Source organism: Solanum pennellii, chromosome 7, assembly GCF_001406875.1.
Source record: "Solanum pennellii chromosome 7, SPENNV200".
NCBI classification, from domain to species: domain Eukaryota; kingdom Viridiplantae; phylum Streptophyta; class Magnoliopsida; order Solanales; family Solanaceae; genus Solanum; species Solanum pennellii.
The window spans coordinates 65,956,691-65,969,759 of record NC_028643.1 but is presented as its reverse complement, the minus strand read 5'-3'; the positions used below and the strand labels follow the sequence as shown (position 1 = coordinate 65,969,759).

Below are 13,069 nucleotides of genomic sequence, written 5' to 3'. Positions count from 1 at the left end.
TGTGATGTACTCCTTTATTTTTGTTTATTAATAAAACTGTAGCTAAAGTAACACCAATGTTGTCAAATTTATAAATCCATAAAGCTGAATTTTGGTTATCATACGAACTTTTGACTTTTAACTTGTAAGTTATTTAAATTTCTAAAGAACTAATGCCCCAGCAGAGATAAGTTCGACTGCTCAAAGACAAATTAGAAACCGCCCATTTGAAAGGGAAAACGTGAAATTTTTCGGCATATCCTATAGTTATCACCTTATTTTTTTCGTTTGAGTAAGTCCTTCAGAGTTTGTTCATTCAAATATCAAGAAGTCAAATTTGCAGAACATATATGGTATACAAAGAAACTAGTACACTAGCATTAAGGCCCATATGCAAACACCTAAGGGTCACATAGATCATTTGCTGCTATGTGTAAAGGATATATGAGAAACAATTTAGTTTAGCAAGTATAATTTAGCTAAGAGAAAAGGAGATTTGTCACAACTATGGAGATAAAGAAAAACTTGATCCTCCCCCCATTCTTTGCTTCGGCATCTTCTTTCTCCAACAATCATCTAAAACAAATTCTGTATATCAGAGGGAAGTACCACCGTCATTAAATTATCTTCCAGAAGACAAATTCTTCGAGACTGAGGCCTCTTCTACGAGTGTAACTCTGGGAATCAAGGATCCTTCCAAATATTCCTAAAATAAAACAAATGAAAACATATGTAATTAAGTTCAATGAATATAAAGGGAGTAACTGTAAGAGAAAAAGAAGTGGGGCAAAGGAGGCTTGTTTCCATTACAGATGTGAATCAATGCTACCAACATTTTGAAATAGAAAAGCTATCAACTCTCGCTAAATTGCCAAGCTCAGGTGATTCCCTTTTATCGTAAAAAGGTAATCTGTTTACCAAACAGTTTGATATAACCTTTACTCATTGCTAACACTTCTCTTTTTGCCAAATAGGTGTTCATGTACCAAAATATTGAATCCACTTGTTCAAGTAGTAGCAAGCTTGGCATAGCCTAGAAAGTATAGTCTCCGACCACACTCTTTTTCCAGACTCGACAGCAACAATACCCGATGTAATCCCACAAGTGGGTTCTGGGTAGGGTGGTGTGTATGCAGACCGTTGAGAGGTTGTTTCCGACAAACCCTCGGCTCAAGTAAACTAAAGCATATCAAAGCAGATTTGAAAAGGAAATGCAGTAGTGAAGAAGCCACGATCAAAATAACATAGACGAGAAAAGTAACAACAACAAATCATACGATAATTGTAGCAAAAAAGACAACCAATAATAAAATCGAGAAGAAGATAGTCATATTCCAGACTCAAGATTCTCAAATTTACTTTGATCACTGCTGCATATGGGGTTTAGTAGGAAGCAGGTCCCATAGTCTAGAAGAAATGAAGTTCTATTTTGCCGAAACAAACTAACTAGGTTGTTACATGTTAAAACAGTGATCCTTCTTCTCCCATTTTGTTCCCTACCAAACAACTAACTAGATTTGCTAAGTGTACCCTCCAAAATACATGGCTTTCTTAATCTTCCTCGCTTCCTCAATACAAACAAGCATGAACCTACATACCTTGTATCTGTCAGATGCATCAACATTGTTTGAGAGATCTACTTGTAAGGAGCAAATAAGATTGATGAGTTGTGGCCACCAAATCCAAATGAATTAGATAATGCCACCTTAATATCCAGTCGTTCCTTTATGGGACCAACAAGTATATTTGTATCCTGTTTCATTGATATTACATATCATCAGATGCGGTGATTACCAGGTCAATAAAAAGTAAAGCTGAAATAGTAAAACAGGGGAGACATGATATATCAAATGGTTTGTATATTCATGTCACAAAAGAATCTGTCTTGGTTGCCATATCAGAGCAAAGCCCTACTAATGCAGACAATGTGAATCAAACTAATAGACTTGTGAGTCATACTCGTAGTTTCATTGCCATAAAAGGCTCCACTGTAAACCAGCTTTTGGCGATATAGTAAAAAATTCAGAGAAGCTGCTAAGTTAAACTTAACTAGCTGGTCAAGCCATTAAGTGTAACCAACTGCATGCTCTTGATACAGCAAACTTTCTTAGCAGTTTCTTGTGATAAAATTCTTTATGTATGATGATATTCCATGCTTAAATGAACAAGAATTTGTTGACAATGCACACAATATAGATCCTTACCACGCCTTCATCTGGGTTTTCAAGATTAATATTTGGATGAACCCAACCAGTTCGTATTGCCTGAGAAGTCCAATTCTAACCGTCAGTCAGCAGTTTCAGCCAGATAATTTTTGCAAGAGGCACGTTTAAAAGTATAGTCAAGAAAGATTTACAGGATGAAATTTGTAATCATCAATCACCTTAAGAATAAGTTCTGCAACATCTATGTACTATCAGATTAATTAATCATTATCACAAATAAACTATAACAAAAACATGTTACTGCAACATGCTCAAGTAAATGTCCAAGGAGTGTCTATCTTCAGCATCCTTTCCACTGTCAAGCAGATTACAATGAAACTCAAGAACAGAGATGATATGATTAAACTTTAATCTAACTTCAATTACACTGTGCAGCACCAACAAACTGCAAGGAACTATCTAGCAGCAGAAAATTGTCTTTGAATTATCTCAAAATAGGTAATCACTTATCCTAAAACAATCGCCATAGCTACTCTCGTAGCCAAAAAGAAAAACTATACCCACATGGTAAAGAAAAATTAGATAATGTTCGTCTCTTTTGCTTCTTCAGTCAACATCTATTTAAATAATTTAAGTTGACAAAGTTATTCTACTCCCAGTTCTTTTGGGTTCTTAACTTCAGGCTAGAGTAACTCACAGCAGCAAGCAACAATATCTAACATAAAATAATTAACCACTATGGAAAGCTCCTGCTGTGAATTGTTTCAAGGCTCCCACCAATGTTCCTTTGAAAATGTCTTCTACAGGCACGAGTATCTTCTTTCAAAACTCAGATTACATATACTTTTATGAATATGATGCGACTTCCTTGTACAGGTATGCTGCCTTTTTCTTAACAATAAAAAAACGGAAAAGGGCCTAAAATACCCTGAAAGTATTAGAAATGGTACAAAATTACCCTCCATCCACCTATTGGCTCCAAAATACCCTTTCCACCCACCTATTGGATCCAAAATACCCTTGTTATCCACCTATTGGTTCAAAATTGACCACTTATTTAACGGTTTTATGTTTAAACTATTTAAATATTTTTAAAATATGTGGCACTCAACTATTTGTTATAATTTAATTTATTAGTATAATTTATAAATAAATCCACTACCCACCCAAAACTAATTAAACCCCTCCAAATTAATAAACCCGTCACATTATTAATGCAATAAAAGAAAATCTACTGTCAATTGAGTGTTTTTAAAAATTTGAGGCGAAAATATCTCAGAAGTAAATTATCATACATTCAAGTGTCTAAATAAAAATTATCGATAAACTTAAAAGTCAGACTATGTTCATCTTAATTATTCTTAAGTTTCAATTATGTGATGTTACTTCATAGGTAACTTTTTTTCAAAATAATATATTAAAGGTTTTAAAACAAATCATAAGTATTTATAAAATTATATTTTTAAAAAGTGCATGAATTAATTCGGGATGTATTACTTCTTTACCTTTAATCATAAATTTCTAAATTCAATCAATCATATTGAAAGTGTCCTCCTAAATAAGCAGCTCAATCTAAATTTAATTGAAGCTTCGATTCGGACTCGAATAATTTTAGATGTCATTTTCAGGAATATATAATTTCATTGTGCTTTAGTAGTGTTTATGAAGATTTTTATATTATAGTTGGATTATTACTTGGGTGGGGTTTAGTTAGTAATGAGTGGGTAGTGGGTTGATTTATAAATTATATTAATAAATTATATTATAATCAAAAGTTGAACGGCAAGTATTTTAAAAAGTTTTTAAAGAATTTAATTTTAAAATAATCAAAGAAGTGGTCAATTTTGAACCCAAAGGTGGATGACAAGGGTATTTTGGACCCAATAGGTGGATGAAAAAGGCATTTTGGAGCCAATAGGTGGATGAAGGGTAATTTTGTACCATTTTCAATACTTCAAGGGTATTTTAGGCCCTTTTCCGAAGTATGCTTCTTTTCTTCTTCTTTAAATGCAAACAAGAAGTTGGTGAAGATATGATTTTATCATTTAAAAAATAATACAACATCCTACAACTTCTATGGATGTCTTCTTTTAAAAGTTGGATTACAACCTAAAAAAACTATGAATTTGGTACCACCTAGCTATGAACATCTATACTACTAACTTAGAGAGAGGGCACTAATGTTGTTCAAAGGTGAAAAGTGTGGAAAAATGACAAGATCAGCTGGACTTCTACACCAAAGAAGCAATTGAAGCACGTGCTATACTTAAGACTTAAGAGAGGAGTTGGTGAAGAATACATTTTTGTCTTGCATGTGTGGGTTATATATATATATATATACACACACACACACACACACATTCTGCAAGAGAAGTATAAAGACAAACCATTATCATGTGAACAAAGGAACTAAAAGAAGTAAGTGAAATATATGAAATGAAAACCGTGACAACCGAGTCCAAATCCATACTAAGATTCTGAGTCAAATGAAAGAATACGGTTGCAGATTTCTTGGTCAGGGATTAGCTTTTATGCTATAATAATTAGTAATTTTGAATTTCAGATGACTAACATATTTATCCATTGATTAGGAATTAATATAACATTTCTGTTAACATAAAAATACATCACCTTGCAAGAGATTTATTGCTTATGTTCCCTCAAAAGTCATGGTCTTCAACAAGCACACACCTTCGCACCTTGATACTAGCATAAAGCACTGTTATGCGAAACATTGCCATCATTGCACACAGTTTCAGGACTTAAGCATGTACCCACACTTTTTTTATAAAACTAAATTGATTATATACATTTTGTATAGCTCCTATATCATTTAATCCTACCTTATAACCACCTGACCAGAAATTATTCAAAGATTTAAAAGGACACTCTCATTTCTGGTGGTAACGACAGATTGAAAGGCCACTGTATTGAATATGAAACTTTTCTTCAACTTGACTCCAACTATCCATATTTTTGTTTTCTCCAGAACTCTTTTCCCAATTATTTGATGATAAACAGTTGTTACCTAGAAATTTATAGATTACACCCAAAAATCTAGTGTAAGTTAACCTGTTTACACACACACACACAAAGACCTCAGAAGTATCACTATTGTCTAATATTTCCATGACATATTCATGGTTCGACTACGTAGCTAGGAAATATTTACAAAGTATACCTGAATTTCATGTATTTTTCCCTAGTCTAAACATCAGAGAAGACCTAACCCAGGCCTAAAATGGAGTAACTTTTCTAGATAAAAGAATTTCCTAGTCCACCTGCATAAGTGCTTGCAAAATACCTGTATTGCGTTATCATTTATAACATCTGAAGACAACATTTCAGATGACAAATAATGTATCACGGCCTATTTAACTTCGAGGCAAGGAAATATGGGTAACTTAATTTTTACTTTGACACGTCGTCTTCCGACGGAGGATAACATCAAAAAATCTGTCCGATGTGCAATATTCTAAGCAACAATATATATATATATATATATATATATAAAGAACTCAATTTTGTAAACCCTCACCTTGATTAAGTTGGTCTATATACCACTATTAACATTAAGGGCATCCTACTGTGGCTTTCCAGAGCGTACCCAGATATCGCGGCTAGAAACTGGTTATTTTAGTAGCTTGCATTACCCCATTCCATGCATTTACACCTTCTAACTGGATGAACTTTGTACGAAGTGGAGATACCCATATCTAAGGGTAAGATTTAATATCAAAGCAGTGCAGCTTTCAATATGATATTCACATACGCTGCCATGCACTTCATTTTTATGTATGCATGTCCTAAGCAAATCGTTGCTGATACTCTTGCCAGGTTTATGCTCAACAAATCAGATTGGCAGATCAGAAGTAAATCATAACCGTCTGTAAAGAGATTCTTGAACTTGAAAGCAGATAAATATTAAAGAATTGCGTCAACACTTTTAGGTTTAGTTTTCCAGATTCCAAGGTAGTTGATGTTTCTATTCCTACAAGTCATTTATGTCTACTTGAGGTTACATTGACCAACAATTTTACATCATCAAGACCAGGTGATTAGGCCTTTACTAATTCTCCTCTCTGTAAAAACTTAGCCAGTCCCTTTGCTTCCCGTTCTTTAGGTCCCACAACGTGCCATCGCTACTATTTGGCATAAATATGCATTTTCACTGGCAGCTGATATTAACAACCATGCATATTCTTTTCTGTCTATTACATCAATACGTGAACTCAAATTCAAAAGGAAAGCAATTCATGTCACGAAATTGTGAAAAATTGAAACTCTCAGTAAATAAGCTTCACTTGTGCTCTCTGTATTAGCAGCCACGAGTTCACTCTCAAGGAAAAAACAAGTTCTAGAGCGCACAAACAAATGAGAAGCCAAATAAGTCTGTTGCTTCTTCAATTCCCCCGAAAGGGTTGCTAAAAATAGTAGAGATGCTAATGACGTTATATAGTTCAATTAGATGCTTACTAAATAACAGAATGATTTGGTCTATTCAACAGTATGACACCAAAATAATATCCAAATCAACCCACAGGATACACAAGCAGAAATATCAGAATCTGCAGCCAGGATATCTATATGCAAGAAAATAGTTGGATGAAATGTTACACAAGAAACTAGAAAGCAACTGAACCACAGCTGCAGCAAACTTTGAGAGGTTATGAAATAAAAGCACCTGGATAGTTGCCACAGCCTCAACAGCACCAGCAGCTCCAAGCAGGTGACCAACCATAGATTTTGTGGAGTTAACTCGCAACTGAAAACATAGAGCAGTGGCTGATTAAACAGCTGAACCAAAAACCTGAGAGGATTGGCATGAACGCAGTAGTTAAATGAGAGAAATTCAATCTAACCTCTGGATTTTGGCCAAAACAATGAACAAGAGCTTGATACTCCTTAAGATCTCCTGCTGGTGTGGATGTTGCATGCGCATTAATGTAGTTCACATCTTCCTTGGATACCCCTGACTGAGCTAATGCCTTCTCTACACATAGGATGACTCCAGTTCCTGCTAGTTTAGGGAATAGAAGAGTTCAAAGGTTTCCTTTCTCAATTGTATATCTCAGTAAACATGAGATTGTGCATTCTTATTATGTTATACTAAATTCTGTTCTGAGTAAGCTACAAATTGTGCAAGTATATCTAGCTGGTTTGGAAGAATCTTTCAACTACAATTATCAGAAAATACTAGAACTCGAGGAACTAGGCTTGATTAGTACAACTGTATCTCCAACTTAGGAAAAACAGAAAAAGAAGCTAAGAAATAGTATACAATTGAAGTCACTACAACCAGGAAGTAGCAGTTTATTTCGAGATCTGCAGTTGACATGAGAAAAAGAATAAAGTCAAGCATGACAAGATAGGTGGGCCACACAGAGGAATCCATCAGGAGTTTTGTGTGACTCATGCATCCCATAAAATGTAATTATTATAAGATGTCAATAAAGGAGTTAATACCTTGTGGAACAAAATCTTGGTGATTAAAGAAAAACATGCAAGTTATAAGTCATTAGGTAAGAAAAGAAACATATTTTTTTTCAAACGAAGCCAACGTATAATCAAAGGATCAAATCCTATATATGGTTAGAGGCATTACCTTTTATGAGATGGATGGATAGACAGATTCAAGAATATCTGCTGCTATATTTGTTAGAAGGAGCAAGGCACCAGATATTTAAGGCCATAGAAAGAGAACATGAAAACAGAAGAGGTTTAGGAGATGTATTACTCTAACCGTTTAGCCATACAACTTTCCCCTCAAAATTTAGACCCCTCCAGATTATAAGATGTTAGAGTGATGGAATCATATTTTGGAGGCCTCTATGTCACAGCTAGTAGTTGGAGGGGTAAATTAAACCTAAAAACGCTTCTGTTTCATCATGCAAAAAGTAAATCTTACATTTGATGTTGCTCGACAAACATACCTCTGTATCGTTCCAATTTTATTGGAGTGGGGTATAGAGAGGGGAAGATGGACGCCGACCTTACCCCCTACCTTTGTGGATTAAAGTGGTCGTTTCTCATAAACCCTCGCTCAAAAGGGATGTCATCAAAGCAGGATTCCAAGAAAAATGACAAGCAAATACAAATATACAAAGTAAATGAAGCAACAAATAGTAATACACATAGAAGAATAAGAAACTACAAAATTACTTAACAATACTACTAATCATGAGAAGAGGCAAGGAGGAGGCTAGCCGCATATAGTACGAAAAATTTTCACCAATAATAACCTCGCAGTCTTGCATAAACCTCTATCACACTTCCAAAGGAGCACGCAATCTATCCGAGTCTTAACCACCGCACTAGCATAGGTCACCAGGTGCTCTTCCCTCTATTGGAATCTCGAGTTAGCTATGACCATCTCGAAAGCTTTTGCGCAATCTAAAAGGGAAACTCCTTCATTTCTATCCCCAAAACTGAAACCTCCATGAACATCATCATATCCTGTTAAGTGGTCCATATGTAACCATTAAAGTCTCCTCCTAACAATAGTTCCACAGTCGGTCGAATACCTCTCATAACCTCATCCTACTCCTTTTAGAAGTGCTTTTTGATCTCCTCGTCCAAACCCACAAAAATCGCATATGCACAAATAATGTTAAAAGTGAGCCCTCACAAAGCTAGTTTAATGGCCATCATCATGTCATTCATCCTCCTAACCTCTACCACTTGCTCCCTGAGTTCCTTGTCTACTAAAATATCTGTGCCCCAAGCTTTCTGATTACCACAACTTAAACCCGTCTACATCCCTAGTCTTGGTTCCTACCCATTTGGTTTCTTAGACTCAAGCTACATTGATCTTCCTTTTCTTGAGAAATCTTACTAACTCTATCTAATTAACTCTATCTTATTAACCAATGAAAAAGAACCCCAACAACTGAGTGGCTTCACAAGAGAACTATACAGTTTTTGGATGATATAGATTTCTGCACCCATATGGATACGATAAGGATGTGCATAACCGTATAACTCTCCGGTATGAGTAAATGCAATTTTTGCTAAGTTTTACTGAGTTTAAAGGTCCACAAGAAGAATATCTATGTCACGCCCATTCAAAATGGACACATCTACGCAAATTAAGAATATATATTTTTTATGACAAGGGCAACCCGCAGTCGCTACCCTTTGGGTGCGCCCAAGGCAAACCCCCCACTCCTATGCAATAGCTTGCAAATCAGGCAAGCCCGGTGCGACGAGCTCAACCAAGAAGGCAAACCCCTTGCTTTTATAGACAATGGGTTTCGAACTTGAAACGTCTAACATGGAAGTCCAAGCCCAAACCACTAGGCCACCCCAAAGGATAAAATTAAGAATATATATATGAGAGAAATTACCTTTAGGATGAGGCTCAGTCATGTGATAAGCATCACAAGTAAAACTTCCACCTAGAAATTCAGCATAGATTGTTGCACCTCTTTGCTGCTCATGAAATATAAAAAGAAAACTTAAAACAATTATATGACCCAGAATTGGCTTTTTATCTTTCATATTATCTGTTTGAGGATCAACAAGCGGGTGAGCAAGAAAGCATTTATTGATTTTGAAGCATATATCACCTTGGCATGCTCAAGTTCTTCCAGAAGCAGGACACCAGCTCCTTCACCCATGACAAATCCATCGCGATTCTATCCAGGATTAAAATAAAAATAAGAAGGAAGCAATCTTACTAAATATGCTACACACGCACAACCAGAAAAAGGATCGGTTTGAAATTTTGTAGTGCTTTTGCTTCATCTAACAAGTCATTGAATAGCAATTAACACAGGCACGTAAGATGTATGCAAAAAGTTGAGAATCCCATAAAAGGTCATGATTCTCTGTAAAGTGCATCCTATCGTCCATGGTGATTGGAATATCATATTTGCTCCAAAAGTACACTCAAAATATGAATATTCCACCAATATAAAACAGGAGTTTTCAGTTCCTACAAAATATCTTATATGTCTCTCTTCCACAAAGTCCACATGAGTGCCAATGGAGCTACATAATTATAAATTTTGAAGAAAATATGCCACACAAGTTCAATCTCATGGAATGGAAATTGCAATTTGAGATATGCATAACTCACTCAGTAAACAGGAGAAAAATTCAAAGTCGAATATTTCTAATTTCCTACTTGTCCCATACTGAAGAACTGCAACAGGAATAGCTCGAGTACACTAGAATCACCACTCCATTCCACAAATTTTTGTGCTAACAACTAGACAGAAAGCAGAGGAACAAGAGCAAAAGATTACAAGACATTACACTATCCCAAGGCCGAGAAGCTCTTGAAGGGTCGGTATTTCTCTGTGAAAGTGCTCTGCAAGCAACAAATCCTCCCAATCCTGCATAAGAAAGAAAAAACGAAATAAGATAAAGTTATATAAAACAATAGTTTTACAAACTTCTGGTAAAAGAGAACAGGTACATACCAATTGGTATAATTGCTGCATCTGATCCACCACACAGCATCATGTCCTGCATTGTCATTGTGTAAAAAGAGAGAACTAAGCTACTAAGAATGTTAAGTCTTGGAGTCATCTGTCTATGTATAAGGAACTCCGTGAACAACGGTAAGACGAAACTGAATCCTCTGCTTCCTACAGCTTTCTATGATTTAAAGGCTTGAAACTTACAGCTTCACCTCTAATGATGTGGTTAGCGGCATTCAATATGCAGAAGTTGCTTGTTGCACATGCTGTTGAAATTGAATAATTTGGACCCATCCATCCCTACGATTGAATTTGTAAGAAGGCACACAAAGCTGGGCGTTATTTATTCATACATCACAGGTAATAACTGAAAATTTAAAACTTTGGCTAACCAGGTCCATGGCAAGCATGGCAGAACCCATGTTTGTAGTTGCAAATGGGACACAAAAAGGATTCATCTTCCTATAGGAAACCCTGAGAGCCTCTATTGCATCATTGAAAACCTGCTCAAGAAAAGCAAATCAGTTAGTGAGTAGTCACTTAGCTTGGTTCTAGCAAAGACTACTGGTCTGCATAGGGATTCTCTCTGAGGAGATTTCAGTGCTGGCAATCATGTACAAGCTGTTGCTCAATTATATTTGAGGTGTTGGAGACCAAAGAGAGCTGATCCCAGGACATAAATAACAAAGTAAGATGGAATAAGAAAGTTGGCATATTTGACCAGCGAAATTTTCATCAGATTTGTGATTAAAGAAAACGAAAGTGGATCACCTTCATCCCACCCATAGCAGAGCCAATTAAAACTCCACATCTTCTTTTATCCAATTCATCCATCATGTCTTCAGTAATTCCACCATCTGAGAGTGCTTTCTTACCAGCCGTTAGCATGTAAAGCATGAACTTGTCCATTCTTTTAGAAAGTTTGGGTACAATCCATCCATCAGTTGAGAAAGACTTGATCTCTCCAGCAATTCTCTGCGGTAAGTACCTCATTACCAACATGTAAATAACTTAAGTTGAAGAAAAGAGGCTCAAGAAGAAGACGTACTGTTGGATACTGAGAACAATCAAAAGCTTCTATTTCACTTATGCCACTGACACCTTCAAGCAGGTTTTCATAAAACGTGTGGGGATCATGACCAACTGATGTGGCCACACCCATCCCTGTCACAACAACTCGCCTTTCCTTGGTTGGAGGTTTCTTCTTTGGCGCGGCTTCCATGGCCGATTGGGAAGCAATTGCCATTACCTCCCCTGTACAAGGAGTGGCCAAATACATCAAAATCTATGTGTATTAGAAAATGATGTAGAAATTCACAACTTTGTAGTTCTGTGGCAGTACTCCAGAGAAAACCCTATCGTGTAACTTGATACAAAAGACTGATAGTATTTTCCAAAAATCTAAAATCATTTTTTAACATTTGGTCAATCACAAAGTAACCATTTTCTACCAAAAAAAAGAAAGAAGGGGACAATGAATTCCTTTACGTCCAGCCAAAAACTACAACTCTTAAACTTGTTTCAACAAGCTGTTCTCATCTCTAATACTAAAAGAAAATATCACACAACATTATGCACATATTTTATCTTCCACCTTGTATGATCATCATAAGCACCTATGTCTTATTACCCAACCCAAACTTTTGATAAGAACCAACAAATGGTTTGAAGTATGAGAAAGACACTAATGCTAGCCCAAAGAAACAACCAAGAAACACAGTTGGGAAGTGTTGATGCATGATCTAAAAATCCAAACAAGAAACAAGTTTGAAGATATTAAGCAACAAACAAATTGCATGATCTATCACTCTTTTCACATGACACGCAATGCCAAAATGAACAAGTCAATAAACCCAATTCAATTTCACCAACCTGGGTCTGTTTAAAATGTTAAAAAAAAAAGAAGCAAACACTAACTAACTAGCTATAAAAATCAACCATGCAACCTTGAGAATAAACAGACTCCAAAATAACAAATGCATCTCCAGTTCCAGCCAACCTTAATTTTAACGAAACAAATGAAAAGGGCACCCATCAAGCATAAAAGCCAGAATTTACCTGTTTGAGCAGAAGAGATAATTTTTGTTGGAGGAGGATTAGCTGCGGATCCGGTAAACAGAAAGCAGGAATTGGAAGAGGAAAATCCAGTAATGGTACGGTTAGGTTGAGATAAGAAAGAAGAAGAGATTGGAAATGTAAGAGCATTATTGGATTTGGAGTTTATGAAAACCCCTTTGGTTGTTTTACTTGGAATAGCCCATTTGCATTTAGACTTATAAATCCCAAAAAAACCATGTAATTCATGCTCCTTTTTACCAGGAACTGACATGCATGACCCAATCATCCATGACGATACCGTCGATGACGCCATTTTCTTAAAATTCCGATCAAACTATACAACCCCTTTATATATATATATACTTTGAACTCTAAAGATGAAAGAAGACAATAGCAATGGTGAAAAATGCAGAGGGCGGAGAGTTCAGTTCAGAAGGAGGG

The 13,069-nt window shown here is 35.9% G+C and overlaps 1 protein-coding gene across 1 annotated transcript; it reads right to left on the bottom strand.

Moving 5' to 3' along the window:
- Positions 1-279: 279 nt before the first annotated feature.
- LOC107025916 (3-oxoacyl-[acyl-carrier-protein] synthase II, chloroplastic-like) lies at positions 280-13,069 on the bottom strand. Its single transcript, XM_015226704.2, has 14 exons — positions 12,629-13,069; positions 11,619-11,824; positions 11,342-11,545; positions 10,963-11,073; positions 10,775-10,870; positions 10,571-10,616; positions 10,404-10,483; positions 9,713-9,781; positions 9,491-9,575; positions 7,007-7,161; positions 6,829-6,909; positions 2,184-2,243; positions 1,578-1,732; positions 280-685 (listed from the first exon to the last, which is right to left on the bottom strand). Exons 1-13 carry the CDS (start codon positions 12,939-12,941, stop codon positions 1,616-1,618), a joined length of 1,623 nt encoding a protein of 540 aa, XP_015082190.1. The 5' UTR covers positions 12,942-13,069; the 3' UTR covers positions 280-685; positions 1,578-1,615.